General features: G+C 41.5%; 1 protein-coding gene across 2 annotated transcripts in view; it reads right to left on the bottom strand.

Moving 5' to 3' along the window:
* Positions 1-919: 919 nt before the first annotated feature.
* EPM2A (EPM2A glucan phosphatase, laforin) overlaps positions 920-23,903 on the bottom strand; it is a gene marked incomplete at its 5' end in the record, with an annotated part of 114,157 nt that continues 91,173 nt past the window's right edge. Inside the window, 2 exons of one of the 2 annotated variants that reach the window (XM_080805670.1) lie at positions 920-3,249; positions 11,043-11,284. In XM_080805670.1, the coding sequence (XP_080661796.1) occupies positions 2,972-3,249; positions 11,043-11,284 (520 nt within the window). In that variant the 3' untranslated portion in view covers positions 920-2,971. The remainder of the gene's footprint in view (positions 3,250-11,042; positions 11,285-23,903) is intronic. The other variant, XM_080805671.1, reaches the window with a different exon arrangement.

Raw genomic sequence — 23,903 nt, 5'->3', positions numbered from 1 at the left:
ACCCCTGCCTTTTCTCCCTTTGAACATTTCACTGCCTTTTGCTTTTTCTCATTACAGCCATTTTTCTTCTACTTACTCCAATTTTCATTAATCCTCACACCAATTCTTCCCCACTCCCAGTACTGGCTGTTCTCGCTCGTGAATTCTGCTGTGACCCCTCAGTAAATCTGAATAAATCCCCTTCCTCACTGCTCCTTTCCCTCTGGGCCTCAATTAAAACTCCTGCTACACGAATTGTGGCTTGGTGTCCCTGGGGCTCAGTCTGCTCCTCTGAACAATAAAGGAAATACCCAGGTTAAACGCAAAGATTCTCAGTTGTAACTTTTGGACAAACTGACTCAGTGTTTTTCCTGTATGGCGAATTCTCCCATCTATGTAACTTGTCTTCAGAGCCTGCCTTTCATTACTGTCTTATTACCAAGGCCCCCAGAGCATTTTTTCATCATTATTTCTTAGGCAAAGCCAAGTAGCTTTCACCCATACCGTAAGTTGGTCAGAAGAATGTGTTTATTTCTCTAGATATTTCCTAATGTTGTATACAAAATATTTCAGGGACCATGATTCATGTTTGAAGAAATAAACCTATTCGGGCATTTCTTAACCATGAGTGAGATTTCATGATTTTCCTTAAGAAATCTGTAACCAGAAAGTTTTGTTAATGCCAGTGACAAGTAGCTAATGACATCATTCCTGCTTTGATTTTCTGTGACACATTTTTGAGGTTTTCATCCTCACTTCTTTGCGTGGCCCTCACCTTTGTCTTCCTTTTGCCCTGTAACTGCCAATTTTCATCAGTGATTGAGAAAATAAGAGTGCAAGGAAAAACAACTTAGCTCAGCTGACTGCTTCTTCAAGGAAACTGTTTTTTAAATTTCAGACTAAGTTAATAAAAAAAAGTTTTAATCCTATAATCAGAGGTCATTTTAATGCTTTTATTCAGCAAAATTCCAGGTAATTTTGAAATACATTGGACATCCATTTATTGAGGACAAGAGAGGTTATTCCAAAACATTCTTTAATAGCCCTAAACTGTTTCCTATCAGAGTAAAAAGGAAAATCCACCTGGAAAGGTCTTTCTATAGTGGAGGTTACATAGCTGAGCTTCTTAGGCATTAAAAAAATTCACACACACACACACACACACACACACACACAATTGGTTAGAAATAGTCCATTTTTAGGGTTAAGTTTTACGCAACACATTATGACCATAAATGGGTTACTTAGATATAATAGCTATCTCTAGTTATTTTTAGCAAGGGAGCGAGATTTCATAATATTCAATCCTGTCTTATAAATTTAACTTGGTAAACCTGCAGGAGAAACGTGAGCTGTCTAGCGTTCTCTGACAAATCAAAAGACATTGCCCCTGAGTCCCACAGTAATGATGTCCCTGCCTCCTCTGAACTCCAGTGGAACTTACCTTGTGTCCTTTTTATCCCCCATACTTCCTAATTCAGAGTCTCTCGTATCTATCAATAAACAATTACGGAAGGAAAAAAAGGAGCAGAAAAATAAGCAGGCTTTGCAGTGTCACAGAAAAAGGGTGTTGAATTAAACAAACCTAGCTTTCTCATTTCACCCATTTCTTCACCATGGATGCTGGGCAGCTGAATGAACTGTCTGATCCTTCGTTTTCTCGGCTCTATATCGGAGGTAATGAACTACCCTCATAGGGTACCATGAAGGTTCAATTAAAATCGAAAAGCACCTGGCACATACAAGGCACCCGACAAAAGCTACTTCTCCTTCCCCCACCCCGGCATATCATCATTGATCAATCCTGCAGGATGGCTGGTTGAACACCAGGCTGTTTCTGGGCTGTGAGCTTTTTGAAGGCCGGGTCTTGTTCATCTCTGTATTTCCGACAGAACCCTGGGTAGTGAGTCTCACATTCTGGGGGCACAGTAACTCTGTACTGGTTTAAACTAAGGGATGAAACAGGACCACTCCTGAGCTGTGCAACAATCATTTACAGACTCGGGCTCTTCTGGTAGGACGGCTCCTCTCGTGAGCTATGGCTCAGGCCTCTCGGGTGCTAGGACAGCCCACCATGTTTTAAGTCAGGTGGCACAAAATAGAACTACTTTCCTAAATTCCTTGGCAACTAATCAGAACGCTGTTCCATTTCTCACTGTAGAAACTGCTGCAGAAAAACTGACCTTATTGTAAAAGAAAGACACAGAATCCACTACATTGTGCTGGAAAACCAACAAGTTGTATTGAAAGCACTGAGTCACATAAACGTGGGCTTTAAACACCAGCTGGTCCCAGACCAGCCAAGAGACCTGCGGCAAGCTGTCTACACTCGTTGAGCCTCAATTACACCAAAGAGAGAGACAGTAACTGTACTGTGGTTGCCACACAGGGTTGTGGGTAGAGAAGGTGGTGCCTGGAACCGACTGGAACAACTGGGAAGCAGGATGTCAACACCTAGAAAGCCATCAACTTTCAGTCATGAGAGCTCCTCCTCTGTCTTAGTCCATGCTTCTACCCACATTCCCTTCTTTGGCAACTGACCAGCTCTCGTTGTATCCTTTCAGTTCAGTTGAGCAGAAAAGCTGTGCACGTGTGCATGCATCAATGTGCAAGTAGTCCCATCTATGGATCCCCCATCTTTTGTTCTGCAGGTCACATTCAGTGCCATGAGAAGGTGTAGTGATTAAGCCATAATACAACAGATGCATGCATTACTTTTCTGTCCAATACTGTGCAGTCCAATTGCTTGTGGCTTTTTCTCCTGTGTCAGTTAGTCACAGCTTCCACGGTAAAGATTTCCAAAGAAAATACAGCCCAATCAAAGCATGACAGAATGTCAACCCCAGACAAAAGGGGGCAGGCTGCGGGCAAAGCCAAGTGACCAATCTTTTCAGTTCTGGTGGAATCTTTGTTTCTAGGTCATTCTGCTAACATCACCTAAGGAAACTGGGTTCCTAAGGAAAATGGGAGGGTGGGGAAGCAGACAGGCCACCTACACACCACAGATGGAAGAACGAATCTTCCCAAATTTTTGAAAAAAGTCTTCTTCTGCACGGGCCAGTGCGTCTTCGTCAATGTACACAGCCGGCCTTCTGGCCATGAGGAAGTACTGCACCTTCCTCAGATTCCAGCCCATCACGTACTGGAACCAGCCGCACACGGCTGCCGTGGACCGGCCGACCCCGGCGTTGCAGTGAACGTACACGGTGTGTCCATTCTCGAGCAGCGCGTGCAGGAGACAGACCGCCTGGGGCAGCATCTGTACTCGGCCTGGGATTGAGAAAGCACAGCACAGACACATGAATAATGAAACCCCAATATCACCACTAATCAGAGCTCCTCCAGTGCCTGGTGAGATGAGTGCCATGCAGGGAGGGGCAGGGGTATGCGAGCTTGTGCCATTCCTTTGTTGTGAGGGAAAGGGTGAGACAATGTCAAAACCTACTAATAATAAAGTAGAAAGAACACTCCAGAGGCAGTGGGTCAGCTCTGAACTTTCCCTGGTTTTTGCTCTGAGTGACTCCTGCATCGGTGCAAATTTCCTTTCAAAGAAAAGTTAACCATTGCCTATGGTCAGAAGAATGGATTTTTGCATCCATCAGAAGGGCTTGTACAGATGGGGCAGAGATTTAGAGAAATTTCACCCAGACTTTCTTTAATCCAAATGGATCTTCCAGATCAATGCAAAACAGAGAATTAATCCATATTGGTTAAAGGAGCCAATCTTATTCACTCAACATATGCCAACTTTCACTTGGCCAATGGGATGGCGAACATTAATTGACACGCATGTAATTACCGATCATTCTTTTATTCCCTTGTGATACAGAGAATGTTCAGATGATTCCATTTCTCCTTTACTGGGCAATTGTGACTATAGTTATCATTACTTCATGATGACTATTTTGATTATTAGGTGATCATATGTCTTTTCCTTTTACACACTGAGAGGATACACAATGCTCTGCTCATGCCTGTTAGACTCTCTAGTCTCGTGAGGCAGAGATCACCCTAAAGCCATCAAACTCCTAGACGCCTGGAATTTCTTCTGCACACAGGTTCTCAGAGCAAAGATAGTGGGTTTGGTGGGGGTGTGGACAACAGCCAATATAAATTACTTCAAAAGGGGATGAAAGAGGGAAACTGTAGAGAGTCCTGGATTATGTGCCCGTGACTTGACATTCACTAGCTACTCTGTGCTCTCAACGACACGGGCGCACAATGGTGCTTCGCACTGCCATCCCACTGGATGACGGGAGAGGTTTCATTGCAGATCCTGAGGCCTAGAATTCCATGGTGGAATGGAGCCAGAAGGTCATGAGAATCACTTAAGTAAGTTTAGACTTCCCTCTTTAGATGTCCTCTTCCAAAACGTAAGTGCCTCTTAAGGACCAACACAACAAATGGCAACCAGGCATCAGTACCTTAGAAGGACAGAGGTTACAAGACCCCGCCGTGGTTTGAAGGCCCTCTCAGTTACCACTCCATCCCGGGTGGGTCTACCTTAGCTTCAGGCTCACCCTGTTCTGAGTTAGGAGCAGAAAATCTACACTGAAGCCAAGATAATATTCTAATTTTGCTGCTGGTTCTCTATCCCTCTGTCTCACCAAGGCATCTCAAGCCACAGGTCCCACACAGCAGTGTAGAGACATTTGTAACTGGAATGCCTTTGGTCAGGGCACACTTAGCAATTCCTCAGGCTCTGTCTCTCCCTGCTGCCTATCAACCTGTGTCCATATTCCCTGCCTGATCTCTGAGGGCATCTAAGGGAGTCCTGCCAGCTCCTCTGTGCTGCTTGATTCCTCAGAGCCCAAACTCAGCCATAAACTGTCATTGATCTGCACTTCCTCACTAGGTTTTGGGGTACTCTGAGGTTAGAGATAGACGGACATGCCACATAGTCAGTTGCTCATGGCACTGCCCCAGAGGCAGTAAAATGTCACCAGAAATGGAACAAAGTGTAGAAGGTCCTATGTACCAGAGTGACGTCTCACTGTCTGTCTCAGGGAGACTACCATGTAGTTGATACACCACTTCAGCTGAGAGATCAGAGGAGGCAAAACTTCCAAAGTATGTTTGAGCAACCCTGCCAATATGGGTGAGGCCTGCCCACAGGCAAGGCTTTTTGTTCTGCTGAAGGGGTATGAGAGGTGTAGCCCCACTAATACCAGCTGGGAAGGGAATGACAGCTGATCAAACTGGGAAGCTGGGTTCTTCCTGCCATGGCTGGCATCACTGGCCAAGTTTCCTGTTACAGATCCCTCTCCAGCTACCATGTACATTGCCAGGAGATGAGCAGAAAAAAAAAAATTTATTGCAATGTAGTGGACATACAATGTCAGTGTCAGGTGTACAACACAGTGATCCAACAATTCTATCCCATACACTATGCTCAGCACAGTAAGTATAGTCACCAACTGTCACCATACGACGTTATTACAAGGTTATTGACTCTATTCCCTGTGCTGTACTTTTTATCCCCGAGAAGTATTTTTAACATGGGTTTTCATTAAATGCCCAGTATATAAACAGACCACAGTGGCCAAGTGAGGTAGGAACTTCTAGAAGCAGAGTCCCAGCCCCCAGGGCTCGGTTTCTGCAGCCTCAGTGTCACAGGACCTGCCCAATCTGGGGTTCACATGAACCTGTCAAGATCCCTTCCCCCACCTGCCCTCTGGCCAGAGATTCCCTAAGGAAGGGTCTGCGTCAATTGGCCCAAATGATGCACTGTCTCTCCCTTTCCTTTTTATCTGTAAAAGTTTCCTCAAGAGGCATGCACATAGTTTAGAAGTCGAAAAGGGATATGTGTGAGCTTGGAATTCTATGACCTCAGCCATGCAATCCTAGAAGGTAAGTGACAGCTGCCACTGGGAAGCTCCAGAAGGCTCCCGGTTTAAACACAGGTTTCACCCCGCAGGGGTCTTCTCCTAGAATCACTTAGCCACTACACTTAAGAACTGTCAAACAAATATTTAAATAACATAAAAAGGATGCCAGACAAGGACGTGGGCCAGGATGCCCACCTGTCTTAGCCTGGCCTCCACTGGAGTTCTTGCTTATTTTGATTTCTAGGGACTACAAATCACTCTGTGTTGATTGATGACAGCTCACATTTACTAAGCCCTTTCTACCTGCCAAGTGCTGTTCTGAGCACCGTGCAGGCAATAGTTCATTGGCAATCACCTTTTAACAACTATGAGGTTGGTACTATTTTTATCCTCAGTTTCTATCTGAGGGAACTGAGGCAAGGAGACCTCCCCAAGGTTATTCCCCAGTGGCCACTGAAACCCAGCAGGTGCAACTCCAAAGCCTCTGGTCTTAACCACTGCACTAGTGCCCTTCCCTGATCTGCCTGGCCAGGGGCACTTGCGGGCTTCCATGCTCTCAGTCTGAGTTCTTAATCAGTCTCTACCCCCTACCTACTCTGTCACACGGTTGCTGTTAGCCCAGGTGAGAGCAACAACTTCCTGGGTGTTAGTTCCTCTCTCCTACCCTAGAGGGGCTCCCTGTGCCCAATGGGCCATGTGCCTCTGCTAGAAAACCCATTCTAGGGAGCCTGAGCTAACACACAACCCACCAAGGAATAAATAGAGGGTACCCAGAATCAGAGCTTGCACAACATCAACAAGAACCCCTAATTTTTTTTTAAAGATTTTATTTATTTATTTGACAGATCACAAGTAGGCAGAGAGGCAGGCGGGGGTGGGGGGTGGGGGAGGCTCCCTGCCAAGCAGAGAGCCTGATGTGGGGCTTGATCCCAGGATCCCGAGATCATGACCTGAGCTGAAGGCAGAGGCCTCAACCCACTGAGCCACCCAGGCACCCCAAGCCCCTAATTTTTTATATTTCATATATTTAGGCTTCATCCAGACCTGAATTAGATAAGTTTCCATTTGTAAAAATGATAATACCTAAAAGCAAGAGAGAAATCCCGAATTTTTATATAAAATATTCCAAATTCTAACTGTTGACAGCTAAGTTGAAAATTTTAAACCCTGTGCAGGTATAACAAAACATTTCACTGTTTGTGATTCTTATTTTGGAATATGAAACAGGTCTTGGCTCTCAGTAGATGCTCAATAAGCATCCATTAAATGCATGAATAAAAAATAAAATGAAATAAAATCCAATAATACTCATTAGATCTGAGACACTACTGGACTCCTCTAATCTAACTTGTGGCCCACACCTTCTCCAGGCTAATCCAACTCTGGAATGATTAAAGCTTCCTGAAAGCATGTACTGAGCAAACAAAGGTTGGGAGAAGAGGGACGCGGACATGCTGGGGACAGCCTGTGGCATTAGGGCCTGAAATCAGAGAGAGGAGTGGAAAAGGCCCTGAAGATGCCCTTTACCTAAGGTTGACCTTGAAAGGCATTATTGCTGGAGTGACTTTCAGCCTTTCCAAGATTAACACGTGTGCGCGCGTGTGTTTGTGTGTGTGTGTGTGTGTGTGTGTGTGTGTATGTGTCTCACACACACACCCTTCTTTTTTCACTCCAGGCAGATTTATGGCTGAATGTATTATTATTTTATTTGAGCGTATCTTCTTTGTCACCTTTGCAATGTAATATAGATAAAATCCATATTATCTAGTACAACCTTCAGTAGAAACTTAAGAAGTTGGGACTAAAAATATAGTCACAACTTGGTGATTTTCAAAGCCCTTACATATCAATCATCTTATTCTATTGTTATAATCCTGCAAGGCAGAAATGATTACCCCATTTTCCAAGTGCAGGAAATAGCCCTCTCGCTATCACACAGCTAGGCGGTGGCATCCAGGCTCAAGCCCACACGCCGAGTCTCAAGCCCACATGCCGTGGGTCCAAGGTCAGTGCCAGCATCACGGCAGAGCTGCACACGGTGTTGAGTCAGAGAATGGAGGGTGACAGCAGAGGGGTAGCCAAGGACTCTGGGAAGCACATGCCCTCACTTAGGAGGCAAGGGCAGACCATATGTTATCACCAGCACTGCCCTGACAGAGGTTGAAACACAGTCCGAGTGCTTCCTACGAAGGAAAATGGAATTTTAATGAACACATTTGGTTTTTTTCAGGTGAGTGCCCGATTTGTCTCAGGTGAAAGGTACAAACCAAAATTTAAAAAAAAAAAAAAAAAAGGAAAGGAAAAAACCTAACTCCTCGGCATGTGACAAAATGTACCAGAGTAAGGATCGATAGTACAATTGATTGTAACGGGTCTGTGGCAACCGGTGGTGACAGTCAGGCCTAACACACTGTCTTCTTTCTCAGACTTTATCTGACAGCATTATGTTACAGCTCAAAACACTTCCAGATGGATTTTTCTCTAACGTTCCAAAAATAGCTGGATTAATCTATATGTTCATTGTGCTAATATTGTCAGCCACACAGATTAATCCAGTGGTCAGGACTTCCCTGGAGCCTGGGGAATGGTCATTAACCTTCTGATTACGCCCCAGGTCATGCTGAACCAAAGAAAGCCTTCATTTAGTCTTAGTGTTTGGCCTTTTGCAGCTGGGAACGCTCCTTCAGCTGTCCTGGTTGTTGCCAGAGTGCCTCCATGTGGGAGGTGCTCTGCTGTTGTGATTGGGATGGGACTTGGTGACCCTGGGTTTTAACAAACTACAGTGTACCTTTGGGGATGGGGTTTTCCCTCAGGTTTTTGCATACCCCCAAACTAGCAGGCAAATACCTGTTGGTCACCAGGGCCCCGAGATAATCAGTGCAGGGATGGGATGGGATGCAGGTGAGCTACGCTAAGCTTTGTCTCACCTTATACTCCAATGGGCAACAATGCTATAAAACCTGAAGTAAGGAAGCAAGAATCAAAATGCTCTCTGGAAGCTATAGGCAGGTGAACCTAACAATCTTCTGTTTTGAAGCCAGAGAAACAAAGAGCTTTCATATCAATCATCTTACTCTCTATTGTTTTGATCCCGTAAGGCAGAAATGATTACCCCATTTTCCAAATGCAGGAACTAGTCGGCTCGATACCACACAGCTACTCGGGAACTCTCCTTCCACTGCCACGAGTGCTACCAAACTGCCTCAGTGTGGAAGGTGCTCCACGGTTATGCTGCAGTGAGACCCCAAAAAGACCGTAACACAACTACAGTGGGCCTAGATTCAACCAATGATCTTTCATGCAAGTGAAGTTATTTTTTTTTCCTTGAAAAAGAGCAGAGCTCTAACAGCTACATCAAGTTTCTTTGGACCACTGTTACCAAGAGGAGTATTTCTTCCCTCAGGAAAAGAAATTAAAATAAAAATTAAAATTATACCTCTTCCCTAGTGATGGTTCAGTCCAGCCTGGGAACCATTTAAGATTCATAGTCAAGGTGGCCGATGTCCAGCTCCCTAGGATCCTTGAGATCTTTCTTCTCTCCCCACCCACGCCCTGGACTGCTGACCCTGGGGAGACAAGCCACCTCCCTGCCCACTCACAACTTGTCTAACTCAGGTGATCATGACTATCAGGTACTGCAAGGGCGCTGGTCTGTGGAATGTGCACGCAGAGCCAGAGGGGCATGCGGGGACAGGAGTCACCGCACGGAGTCTGCAGCAGTGGTCTGAGTCTAACTGCCTGTGTTGAAATCCAGGCTGTGTCTCTTTCCCTATGGCCACATTACTTCACATTTTTGTACCTGTCTTTTCCTCTGCAAAATGGAGATAACTGCTCTGCCTGGAGTCTTGTCAGAATTAAATGAGGCAAGGCATGAAATCACTTAAGAGAGTGTCTGATACATTATGTACTTTGGGGGCAGGAGATGGTAGAGTCGTTTCTGACTAGGCACAACACCTTCCTCCTTTCCCGCAGAAAAGCAATTCACCAAACTCCCGCAGCCTGTGCCAGTCCCACAGCTCTCTGCTGCCCCCTGCTGACATCTTGTTGATACTGGTAGTGTAACGGTTCTCCGCGTCAGATACCTCCTCCATCTCCCCCAACCCCCTCAAGCACCCTACTCCACCACCAAGCTGAAACACAGAGCATTCCTGTAAAACCCCATGCCTTGGGGCTACACCGATGCTGTTTCCTCCATCTGGCATACTCCTCCTTCCTCCCCATTGACCTGTCAAAACTAGGCCACTTCAAATGCCATGACACTGATACAGCCTCCCTGTGCTGCACCCCCGACACCACATAAGCCACCAGGAGCACCTGACTCCTTCCTCACATCACATTCTTCTCTGTATTGTAATTAGTTTTGAACTTCTCCTACCGCCTATTGCTATGAGGTCAAAACTCTGCCTTATTCATCTCCTGTTTCCCCAGCAGCACCCACGTCATAACCCCTCTTCACAAAGACATGCTCACTCCACCAGTACTCGTGCTGGAACTACAGCCTGCTATTGCCACCCAGCCCCCAGCTGGGTCATCTCTCATGATCTCCCACTTCAACCATGACAGTGACCCCCTAACGGGGGTCCCCAGATCCACACTGGGCCCATTTCCCATCCCTTGTCCACAGTGCCAACTTTTACCTCCTGCTGCAGAGACATCCCAAGCTGGCGGCCCTCTTGCTGGGAGCCTCTCTCCCACCTCACCCCCACTAGCCTTCAGACTTAGCTCAAACATACCCAAGCAAACCTTCCCTGACTCTCTTCCTACATCTGACTTGCCTGTGCATGCTCTCATAGCAGTATCTTCCTGACAAAAATGTCATCATAGTTGTAAATCTCTCTTTGTGGTCATTTGATGATGCATGTCTTCTCTTTATGCCTAGAAGCTCCATGGGGACAAGAGCCATACCTGCTTTGCCTCAGCACTGTATTCCTAGCTGCCAGCATAATGCCACACATACCTTAGATATACAATAAATACATGTTCAGTAAATAAATCAAAGGAACCATGTTAAACAGAATCTTAGCCAAGGGCCAAAACACATTAAATATGTTAAATTAAAACCTTATATTGATTCCATTTCCACCATTCATGTTTAAGTCATTCAATTATACATAGAAATGTATAGTAAGGTATAGTAAGGTAAAGGTAGGTAAGTAGATAGGTAGACAGATGGACAGACAGCAAGGGCATCTCTGAAACGCGTTCAGCAAGAAGCCAGATTCTTCTGATGCTTACCTTCAGTGCTCATATCTGGTGTCGGCATCCAGATGTAGACCAAGCCTTCTTCCCTATAGAGCTTAATCATGGTGTCTGGTGTCATGGGTTCTGGGTAGCGGTTACAGCCTGAGGAATTCTGTATAATATCCCATTCAGTCTGGAAATTCATCACAGCTGTAATCCCCAATTCATGCTTCAGTTTGATGGTTATATGTTCCACTTGACGAGGGCAGCTACCCAGCCAGATATTTGGTAGAATTCTAATGAGAATATATAGAAGCAACGATTATTATTGTTATTGTCAGGGCTTGAGATATGAGAAGCTGCAGAAAATGTAATAAAATTTAGTAATAAAATGCAATTAACCTTTAAATCTGGCACAGGAAAAGCTGCAGTAATAATATTAGATGGTGTAACAATATTATTGATATAATAATAATATTATTGAAAGAAAAAATATCGGGGCTGTCATTTTTAGGGAAATAAGCAATCCTATTAACCAAAATGCTAGGAAATAAGCATTAGCAAGCTAAATCTTGTAACATATTAAAATAAGCCCACTAAGATGTATTTATTCCTTGAATGTATATGTGGTTCAACATTAGGAAACTCATCAACATATTTCAAACACTAACAAGTTAAAGGCAAAACTCCAGTGATTAGATCAGTAAATTCTGGAAAACATTTGCAAAAATCGGCCATTATTCCTGTTTGAAACTCTACATAAAAATTTCAAACTCTACACTTCAAATTTCAAAAGTAGGAGAACTTTTAAACACCAGAAGCTAACAATCTCCTTTTAAACAAAATCAATGTTAAGCTTATATACGTTAGTGCCCAACACTGTCCTATATATTCCATCTAATGCTTCAAGTTAAGAAGAAATAGAACTGTCTGGAAAAAAAAAGAAATAAAATGTTGTCGATGTTTTTTCAAGTATGTTTCTATATCTATTATCCCAAAGGCTGGACCCCACCATCAAAATTTCTGAGTCAGTAGATCTGGGTTGAGAGTCCAGGAATTTGTAATTCTAACAAGTTCTTAGGCAATACTGATGCTGCTAGTTCAGTGCATCCTGAGAACCTGAGAACTACTCCCTAAAAGATTCAATTACAAAAGCTATGCAAAGTATTAAAAGTATTAAGATACCTGGATGAGGGAAAATATACAAAAATCAAACAGCTTTTCTCTGTATTCGCAATAGCCAGATAGAAATGGAGAAGTGGAGGTGACTCTCATTCAAAAATAAAAACAAAATTATAGAATATCTAGGAATACATTTAACTAGGAAGATTTATAAAATTTTATTGGACATTAAGAAAAAAAACAATAGACAGACATACTGTGATATTATGATTTATAATAAGAAATATGTACTTGGTCTTCATCTCAATTTCCAGCACAGTTTCCTGAGTGATAAGAGGCTTAAAGGTGTCTTTTGTTATACATTCATGAGTAATTTGGATGGTACCTATCTGATGGGCTGATTGCCAGGGGAACCAACTTTGTGACTAGAGGACAGAACTTTCAGTCCCACCCCTTGGCTTCTAGGAGGAAAGAGAGCTGGAGGTTGAACCAATCACCAATGGCCAATGATTTAATCAATCATCCCTATGTCATGAAGCTTCCATAAAACCCAAAAGGTCAGGATTCCAAGAGCTTCCAGGTTGGTGATACAGGAAGAGTGGGGCTCCCTGAGAGGGTATAAAAGCTCTATGCCATTCCCCGCCGTTCCTTGCCCAGTGCATCTATGCCATCTGGCTCTTCTTGAATTATACCTTCTTAAAATAAGCCAGTAATCAAGTAAAATGTTTCCTGAGCTCTATGAACTGCTCTAGCAAATTAATCAAACCCAAAATAGGAAAGGGTCATAGTAACTCTGATTTATAGCCAGTCCATCAGAAGCACGGGTAACAACCTTTGTTTGCACAACCTTTGTTTGAAGAGTAGAGGAGCATCTTATAGGACTGAATTCTTACCTTGCAGAAGCTGATGTTGTCTCCAGGTGGATAGGGTCAGAATTAATCTAAATTGTAAGACACCAAGTTGGTGTTCAAAAAATTAGTTGGATGGATGGGGAAATACCCTCACCCCACACATGTTGAAATTGGGTCCCGGAACCCAAGAGACATACCACACAAACATCACAAAAATGTAAATATTTTCCAAATAACATATAAATGTAATGCACATTATTACAACTTGTTACGTGTGGTATATATTGTCTTGCTCACTATTTCACGTGTGTACATACTCTCCAGAACTAATGGGTTCCTCCAGAAGTAACACTCTGTTTCAACTTTATTTGAATCATGTCATCTAGAACTTTACTAGGCTCAATATAAAGCACTCAGAAATGATGATGATGGTAAACATCACTTGATCCTCACCAGTATTCCCAGCATGAAGGACTAAACTACTTCTCTGCCTGAAAGAGCTCTCTGACTGACTTATGTCAATAGACATGTGTCCCTTCCAGAGGGACAGATTTAAGACTTTGCGCACAATGCCCTATGCTCTGTCTCTTCCTGCCACGAAGATCACGGAAACACATGTGGATGCTAAGCTGCTAAAAGACTGAAGTAGCTTAGAATGGTGAGCTACCTCTGGAGGCCAGCTGCCCTGGAGAGCTGATGACTCATTGTATTAAGCCACTGTTTGTTCCCACAGGGTAATCTGACTGGTTTTAATACAATGCCTACATAATTAATTCCTTAAAGTCCCTAATGCCAGGAAAGAAGTTGAGCAGAGGGCCTACACTTTTATTCAGTTATTTTCATATTGAGCTTAAAGGAGTCCTTCTGAGCTGGGGACAATTTTGTTTCCCAAGGGATATCTGGCAATGATTATGGAGGCATTTTAGATGGTGACGTTGGGTGGTGCTGATGGCCCCTGGTAGACGGAGACCAGGGATGTTGCTAACCATCCTACAACGCACAGGACAGCTCCCGCAACAAAGAATTATCGAGGCCAAAATGTCAATAATGCTGTGATTAAGAAGCCTTGTTTAGGACAATAAAAGTGGAATAGAACTCCTTATTGTATGCAGGAAGAAAGGGAATACGAGGCAGGAATGAGACCAACATATCTGACACAGTTTGTGGCTCATTGTTGATGTCATTCTTATGAAAATATGGTATCCCATGTCATATTTTAAGATATTTATGTATGTATAGAAAGAGACAGAACTAGAGGGTGAAGCAAAAATCTAATATAACATAGCTGAATACCACTACAACATTTTAAGTGGTGTGTAATGGAAAGGGCACTAAACACAAGCAAGAAAAAATGCCAGTCATAACATGATAATTTTAAAGTATTTGGTAATAAACGTTTGTTATTAGGCCAAGTTAGTTATCATCTCTAAGCCTTTGGTGGGCTTCTCTCTAAAATGGATCTAAAAATAATTCACAGAAAGTAAATACAATTAAATAAGGTATTTTGAATAGGACTGATTCTAGTGGGTGTACAATGAATGCAAGTGGAGTTTATGTCTATTTGTTATAATTTACTTATTTTAGTAATTTATTTTGTATTGTACTGACTATCCAGATAGTTTTCCATTGTTCTGTGTATCCTTCATTAGAAGGTCACAGAGTTTAGAATACTCATCCTATTTTTTTTTAAAGATTTTATTTATGTATTTGACAGACAAAGATCACAAGCAGGCAGAGAGGCAGGCAGAGAGAGAGGAGGAAGCAGGCTCTCTGCTGAGCAGAGAGCCCGATGCGGGGGCTCGATCCCAGGACCTTGAGATCATGACCTGAGTTGAAGGCAGAGGCTTTAACCCACTGAGCCACCCAGGCGCCCCTCATCCTATTTTCTTAAATGAAATCTAGCTTGCTTTGTGTTTTGGTTCTTTTTTTTTTTCCTTTTGGCTGTTGTTGTCATTGTTGATGCTAACGTAAGAAGCTAAGGGACTAATCCTCTAACATGGGTATTCCCCATCCACAATGAAAATACCTCTCAAGATCCAGCTTCACCTACAACTTGAATCCTACTTACCCTCCAGAAGATAAACCGATTTTTTATTGCTGGGCTTTAAGTCTAATAGCTTATTAGGCATTTCTTATGGGCTACTAAAGATGATTATGAAAAAAATAAAGGCAACAAAATTTAAAATAAAGAGAATATTCAGAAACACAGAAAAGATGTAATGGTATTGTGAAGATGAGGATGGGATCCAAAGGCCTTTCAGTTTATTCTTGACCCTAAAGCATTCTCCAACACTCCATTAGGACAGTGGGCTGACAGAAAAGTCATTAGCAGGGACACGTTGAGAGTGCTTAAGGGATGCGCTTGACCAGGACCTTGTTAGCTGAGTGTTCAGTCTTCACAGGAATGGAAAGGATGCACACCCTGGGTCATCGGTCCCTCCCTCTGGCTGCTGGGTGAGAGCAGGGACCAGCTCTATCTAAACGCGCCACACCCCCTTCCATTGTCCCTTAAAGATTTCTCCTCCAGTTCTCTGCTGGATGCCCAGTGGACAGCAGTGGTGGGTTGTCAGACTATGCTGTGGGGTCTAACGGAGCACACTAAAGTATCCAAAGCTGGAAAAGAGGACAATAGAAACCCCAGAGGTATAACCAAGAAATATAACCTTGTGAACAACCATGCATTTTTACTGGTAAAATTTTGAAGTGGACTGGTAAAATATTAAAATGAATGAAATTCATGACAGGCATGCTAAATTCCAAATGTTACCCAGAGTTCTCCTGAATACGGTGCCCTCTGAGTCCGTAGCCCTTAGTACCTACCCAGAGAATAAATGCCAAAAGTGCCTGGCAGCAAGATTTGAATAGAGACAAAGTAATAGCTCACAGAGATCTACAAAGCAAATCAGACAAAATAAGAAATCAGAATGCCAAACGAGCGTCAGTATATAGAATCATACTCTGTTACTGGGAACGAAAACAACAAAAGGAAAGGTATTACTCTGCCATCTCATTCAGACCTGGTCTTCAATTAACTGGGGACCTCAGGAAATTCAGAACGGCTCAAAGGTAAACGGGCCCAAAGCTGGTACCTTTCCCACATCAAGTTTCTAATGGAAATAAGCCCTTGAAAGACGCACTTACATACATTCCCACACACATATCAACCCTAGCTTTTCAATCAGGGATTTCTAACTTTTTGGTAACAATTCTTCCTCTAGAAGTGCCCCAAGTCGGAGTCCATATTGAAGAAATGAGTATAAATTCTTAAATTCTTGATTTTTTTAAGCATTAAGTGCTGAACCTAGGAGATAGATCGCTAAAGATAAATTCTGAAAACAAGTGCTGTGTTGAAGAATAGAGAATTAAAGTTATAAAGTAAACGGTACTGAACTGTTATAGTAGAGATGGAGCCAGAGGACGGACTTTGTTGGAAACACACAAATCAATGGATCCTGCTTCCTCAGACAGCCCAAGTGCCCTTCCTATGCATCCTATCTCAGCTTGCTGTCTCTAATAACAGGTGATCTATTTCTAGTTACATGATACGCTGGAGGTAATAAGACGCATGGTGTACTTTCTAAACAGGAATTACACTGTTACTTATCCATTCAAAAGAGAATGATTTGACACCATTAAAAATCAATTTTTACTCATCTCATCTTACTTTTAATCTTCTTCCAGCATCAATGACACTTTAAACCATTTTAAAAATCCAGATTTTTTTTAAGGTGAAAAGAAGCTTGTTGAAATATGGGATTTGGGGAATAAAAATCCTCTGTAAAAGTAGTTTCGACACAAGACATACAAAACTTCGAAGATAAAATAATGAAATAAAAAATATATAGTTCAAAGTTATATTATAAATTACACTATAAAACTTGCAGAGAATTACTTCATGAATAGCTTACTCTTGATCATGAGTTACATGAGATTTCTGGCAGCTCAACTATAGATTATCTGGAAAGGTCAGAGGAAACCACTGCACCTAATGGTTATGGACACTCATTCAACCCAAATGTCCCCAAACCTGACTTTGCATTCAAGCCACATCAGTTTTTATAAAAACATATATTGCCAACATCTAGTCCAGAGGTAGTTATTAAGTGGCTGTGCAGTAAGATCTATGATTCTGTGGGTTTTTTTTTTTTCAGGAAATTAACCAGCTCTATATATATATATATATATATATATATATATATATATATATATTCATATATTCCCTATGCAGCCATATTCCAAAACCACTAGCCTGGCCAATCCCAAAAAACATGTAGAAAGTTAGTATAGAGACCTCAATACCTTTTAATAGCAGCAAAAAAATATGGCAATGAAAGGGCATGGATCGCTCAGCCCTACCCATGCACAGAAGAGTGAAGTCCTTCCCATTCTCCAAAAATACTTTCAAGACTAAAAATGATTCCCAAACAGAGAGTGGGGAATGGGAAACTGTTAGGAAAGAGCAGCTATGAGGATGTGTGTCTATGTGTTTAATGGGTAGCATCTTCTGAAAAGTCAAAACTACATCTACTTCTGAGTCATGACAAATATTTAATATAGCAATATTCATTAAGAATGTACTTTGGCAAAAAAAAAAAAAGAATGTACTTTTGCAGATAAAAGTTTTATTCATTTGAGTATTGACTATTGCTATCATGATTCAAGAAAAAGGTGTTTAAATAAAATCTGTCCTAATAAGATTACAGCTTAGCTTAAGAGCAGGGGTCGGGGGTACAGGGGGTGGGTGGATGGCTGACATTCTGGAAACTTACTTTGTTGGACGGCAAATCAAAATCAATTTCACTCATTTGGGTGAATTCGGATTTGTGGTCACAGGTAATTACATCACAATACTACACTGTTCACTCCACCTGTCAGGCCAGGGCCGCTGTTGCAACAGCCAGTGAAGCGTATGAATCAGAGCCCACTTGCTCCATCTCTGCTGTCAGTCAAAGGAGGCCTTCCTGGCAATAATGTGTACATCATGAGCATCCAAGCACTTTGCAAAAAAATACCGTCGGGTATTGACAGAAGGGAGGAGCATGGGGGAAACAGAAGATATCAGCAAATAAGTCAGTAGTATGGACTCCACATCTCAGTTCCATCACTAATGGCCTTGAAAAATGGCAGAATAACCTTTTCCTGAAGGTGAAAATTAGCATTATATTCTGTCCATAAGGAAAAAAAAAAAGTTAGGAAACAAGGGATGATGGGATCAATGTATGAACATAGGATTTGTTTATTTCTTATCACCCCAGGAGACCACAGCTATTGAAGGCAGTGCCTTCTTCCCAGCCATAAAAACACAGCACCATTTCAAAGAAGGAGAAAGTGGATTTTGCTGAGGTTCCTTATAAAACCCAGCTAATGATTCAGGAGCAAAAAAAAAACATGATTAGCACATTTTCTAAGTTGAATAATTTTGTTGCATTTACCTTATTTAATATTTTATGGGCAATTCAATGTGAAATTAAATGTGATCTGGCTTTTAAATAATGGGTAAAGAAAAAAAGTCTATTAGTCCTATCATTTAGATCTCATTAGTGGGAAAGCAAGAGAAACGTTAAAATCAACCTCCAGTAAGCTCCAAGCTTCATTAGCACATATAACTCCTGCTAAAAATCTGTCCTCTAGTGTTAAATGTTGTTATTAATACCAAACTTCTACCCCAAACACTCCAGTTAATGCTGAATGACTACACAAAGAACAAATCTCAATTTAAAGAGTGATTCTAATTTCCTTATTTAAAAAACAGTTTTATTATAGTTTGCTTATAAGCTATACACTACAGTATATGGAGAGCACATGCTAATTTCCACAGGTACACTTAGTTTCTCAGATTTTTTTTGGATGTGCTATGTAGTTTATAGCCACATGAAGCAAATATTTTTGACATATGTTTTTATTTTCTATATTAAAAATGCCATATAATAATTATTAAGGTCTGAAATGGATTGAATTGAGTTTCCCCAAAATTTCCAAATTGAAGTCCTAACCCCCAGCACCTTGATACCTCCTCACTTGGAGACAGGGTCTCTACAGAGGTGATCAAGTGAAAATGAAACCATTAGGATACGCTCTGATCCAGTATGCCTGCTATTCTTATAAGGGGAAATATGGACACGGACACATACAGAGAAGACGATGTGAAGATAAAAGAAGACAGCTGTCTACAAGGCAAGGAGAAAGCCTTGGAATAGATCCTTTTTTCAAAGCCTTCAGAATGAATCCACCCTGTAGACACATTGATCCTGAACTTTTAGCCTCCGGAACTGAGACAAATACTTTTCTGTTGGTTAAAAACCACCCCAGGGAGATATTTGCAAATGACATATCAGATAAAGGGCTAGTATCCAAAATCTATAAAGAGCTTAGCAAACTTAATACCCAAAGAACAAATAATCCAATCAAGAAATGGGCAGAGGACATGAACAGACATTTCTGCAAAGAAGACATCCAGATGGCCAACAGACACATGAAAAAATGCTCCACATCACTCGGCATCAGGGAAATACAAAGCAAAACCACAATGAGATACCACCTCACACCAGTCAGAATGGCTAAAATTAACAAGTCAAGAAATGACAGATGCTGGCGAGGATGCGGAGAGAGGGGAACCCTCCTACACTGCTGGTGGGAATGCAAGCTGGTGCAACCACTCTGGAAAACAGTGTGGAGGTTCCTCAAAAAACTGAAAATAGAGCTACCCTACGACCAAGCAATTGCACTCCTGGGTATATATCCTAAAGACACAAACGTGGTGCTCCGAAAGGGCACATGCACTCGAATGTTTATGGCAGCAATGTCCACAATAGCCAAACTATGGAAAGAACCTAGATGTCCATCAACAGATGAATGGATAAAGAAGAAGTGGTATATTTATACAATGGAATACTCTGCAGCCATCAAAAGAAATGAAATCTTGCCATTTGCGACGACATGGATGGAACTAGAGGGTATTATGCTTAGTAAAATAAGTCAATCGGAGAAAGACAACTATCATATGATCTGTTTGATATGAGGAAGTGGAGATGCAATGTGGGGGGGCTGGGGGGTAGGGAAAGAAAAAATGAAAGAAGATGGGATTGGGAGGGAGACAAACCATAAAAGACTCAATCTCAAAAAACAGACTGAGGGTTGCTGGGGGGAGTGGGAACGGGAGAGGGTGGTGGGGATATGGACATTGGGGAGGGTATGTACTATGATGAGTGCTGTGAAATGTGTAAACCTGGCAATTCACAGACCTGTACCCCTGGGGATAAAAACACATTATATGTTTATTTAAAAATTTTCTTTTCAGTGTACAAAAAAAAAAAAAAAAAAAAAATGCCCCAGGGGCGCCTGGTGGCTCGATGGGTTAAGCTTCTGTTTTCTGCTCAGATGATGATCTCAGGGTCCTGGAATCGAGGCCTGCATCGGGCTCTCTGCTCAGCAGGGAGCCTGCTTCCCCCTTTCTCTCTGCCTGCTGTTCTGCCTACTTGTGATCTCCTCTCTCTCTGTGTCAAATAAATAAAATCTTTTTTTTTTATTTTTAAAAAATAAAAAATAAAAACTGCTCCAGTTTGTGGCACTTTGTGAGAGCAGCCCCAGAAAACTAATACAAAGTCTAAACATTCAGACTTAAAATATATACATGCAATCATCCAGATTCTTCAAATATCCATACATCAGGTATACTTAAAGTAAAACATTTTCATTGATATTTTTCACCTTTCATCCTGATCTCTGAAATTCTACAGTTAACTTTTGATTGTGCCATCCCAGTTGTCCTCTTACACAATAGGACTAGCCACTCTCACTCCTTGACTCATGCCCTTCAGTCCAGCACTTCAGCATCTCCCAACATGGCAGACAAGATCAGCAGGCCCCTGGTTGTGTTATTTGGGCTTCCTTCTTAATCTAATAACTCAGTTCCAAAGTTCTGAATTTTAGAACTAGATACCTAGTTTTGATAAATACAATACAGTCTTGAGCCTCTTTGCTTGGCTTTCAGAAAATGGATCTCAATGGGTAATCACCTGAAATGTATAAGAGCACACTCTTCGGACTCACAACTTCTTAAGATTATGAGTCCAAGGGATGCCTGGGTGGCTCACTCCGTTAAGCGTCTGCCTTCAGTTCAGGTCATGATCCCAGGATCCTGGGATCAAGCCCCACATCAGGCTCTCTGCTCAGGAAAGAGTCTGCTTCTCCCTTTTTCTCTCTCTCTCTGCCTCTCTCCCTGCTTGTGCTTACGCTCTCTAATAAATAAAATCTTTTTAAAAAAAATTCTGTGTCTAGGAGAGTTTGGCTTTCTTGGTTTTGAGCCTTTGTCGTCCTGACATTTGGCTCATATGCCACACTGACAGATTATAGCAATAAATAAGGCAACTGGCACACTTCACTTTCTTAAAGTCAGTCAAGGTAACACAAAGATTGAGGCAAATAACCAGGCTAAGCAGCCTCAGTTGGTTACTGTGATACAAATTTCAACAAAATGTTCTATTAAAATAGCCTCTTGGCATGTTAATTTTGTTTCCAAAGCTGAGCACTCCTTGAAAGAGTAAAATGTCACGTTTAATACTTTCTCACATAATGAACTTGAGAAGATTCCTTTAAAATTAATCACTTGCATAATGAACTAGGAACCACTGAAGATCAAGGAAGTAATTAAAAATTAAATGTAAGGGGTTTTTTCTGTATTTGTTTTAAAGTCATTCCATCTATTTAACAAATGGGTAACGATGCCTGCTTTTTGCAGGCACTCAACAATCAATGGTGAGTGAGAGAGTCAAGGTATTCCCTCCTGTAAGCCTACCTTCTTTGAGGACGACAGGCAGTGAGCAAGTAAATATGCAAAATGTATGAAATTTATTTGTAATGTGCTACTGTAGACATGAACAGGGAGTTAAAATAGAGAATCGCAGGAAAGCTAGACTTCAGATAAGACAGGGAGGAAGGGCCTCCCTGAAAAGGTGATATTAAAACCAAGACCTGATGTGAGAAAAGGAGTGAGACATTCAACATTCCTATGGTGAGAAAGAGCGAGGTAGACTTTAGGAACTGAGAGAAGCCTAAAGACATGGAGTGAGGTGAGCAAGGAGTAGGGCGTGAGTTAGGTTGAGAAGACCATATCAGGCCTTACTGACATGCAAGGGAATTTGTTTAACACTACAAATGCAATGAAAAAACAGTGACAGATTTTTAAGTAGAGGAGTTACATGGACTTGTTTTAGCATTTTTAAAGGGTGACTCTAGCTGTCAGTAGAAAATAAATTGGGCAGAAGATAGAACAGGAAACTATGGAGGAAAAGGGGAGAACTTTGGGATAGTGATGGCTTGGAATACAGGTACTGGTGCAGATAAAGAAAAATGAATTAGCTCAAAATGCACTTTAGTGGTAGAGCCAGCAGGATATGCACATTAATTAGATAAAAGAATGGAGAGAAAGTGAAAATTCAAAAATGACTCCCAAGTTTACTAATGTGATATTATAATCTACAGTTTCTTAACCAGGTCTGCCTTCAGTGAAACCTATGGTTCCCTGAATTTGTTTCCCATGTGTTTTTACAAATTTCAGATTAACCAACATTGTATATACCAGCCATCATGCTCATGGCTTCCACAAACTTGAAGGCTTGATGATATCAAACTATTCAAACTTTCTTTCAGTTTTCCACTCAAATCATTATATCCATTATTAAAATATTAATAACATAGGGTTTTTATTGATGTAAGAACTTTGCATGCAGAATAAGTTGATTAGCAACTAGATTTATCTCATATCAAGGAAATATCCACTGTAGACAAAGTGGTACACAGGAAACTGATTTATTTAGTGAATTGTCACTAAAGAGATATTATTAAAATTTATTTTTTTATACCTGTGAGTCTTCATTTCAGCTCTAGAATTTTTTAAAAAAAGGAATTTAAAACACATGACAGCAAATGAAAAAACTCATTTTTCTTTTTTATACTAATTCTTCAATGTCAAACAATTATCTGCTTAATTAAAATACAAGGAATTTCTAGTGTGAAAGAAAAATTCTAATCAGTACTTTGAACACAATAGGTGTTCACACTATAATTTTCTTGACCAAAAGAAAAGTGTGAGATAGTTGAATGGTTATTGTTCATCTAGACCAGAGCTCCTCAAATATTAACGTGGAGATGCAGCATCTGAAAATCATCTTAAGATGCAGACGGTGAATCGGGAAGTCTGGGATGGAGCCTAAGATCCTGCATTTTCACAAGCTTCCTTGTAGGACCAAGGCTGCTGGCCCCAGTAGCAAAGAGTACTCTACTAGGAGTGCCTGGGTGGCTCAGTGGGTTAAGCTCTGCCTTCGGCTCAGGTCATGATCTCAGGGTCCTGGGATCGAGCCCCACATCGGGCTCTCTGCTCAGCAGGGAGCCTGCTTCCTCCTCTCTGCCTGCCTCTCTGCCTACTTGTGATCTCTGTCTGTCAAATAAATAAATAAAATCTTAAAAAAAAAAAAAAGAGTACTCTACTAATGGTATTCAATCTAAATACTATCATTATTTTATTATGCATCACAACAATTCACTACAATTCAGTACTCAGTACTTCAGTACTCAGGCACACTGACAGTAAAAGAAGGTCCTCCAGCAAGAGCAAACAGAAAGACAAGCACTGTATCTCTGCTAAGGATGCTAATATTAGAGGCCTAACATTAACCATGCAGAGAGAATGTTTTTTTTTTTATTCTAATTACAGAATGTTTTAAAATCTCTTTAGCCCTCTTTCTTGATTTTCCAGTGAAGGTCCTGCAACAAGCCAAATGATGATCTTACATAACAACCTTCCTTGGCTCTAAAACATACCTCTTTTCTCCTTTGTTGGAGTGCTCATCGGCTTCATGATAGATACCTAAAATTTCCTTTTGTGTTATCTTTTTAAAATGTAGTTGGAGATTTTTTTACACGTAGATGCTGAAAATCAGGGAAA

The sequence above is a fragment of the Martes martes genome (genome assembly GCF_963455335.1).
Source record: "Martes martes genome assembly, chromosome: 6".
NCBI lineage: Eukaryota > Metazoa > Chordata > Mammalia > Carnivora > Mustelidae > Martes > Martes martes.
Note: the sequence above shows the minus strand (reverse complement) of the source record. Positions and strands in the feature narration are given on the sequence as shown.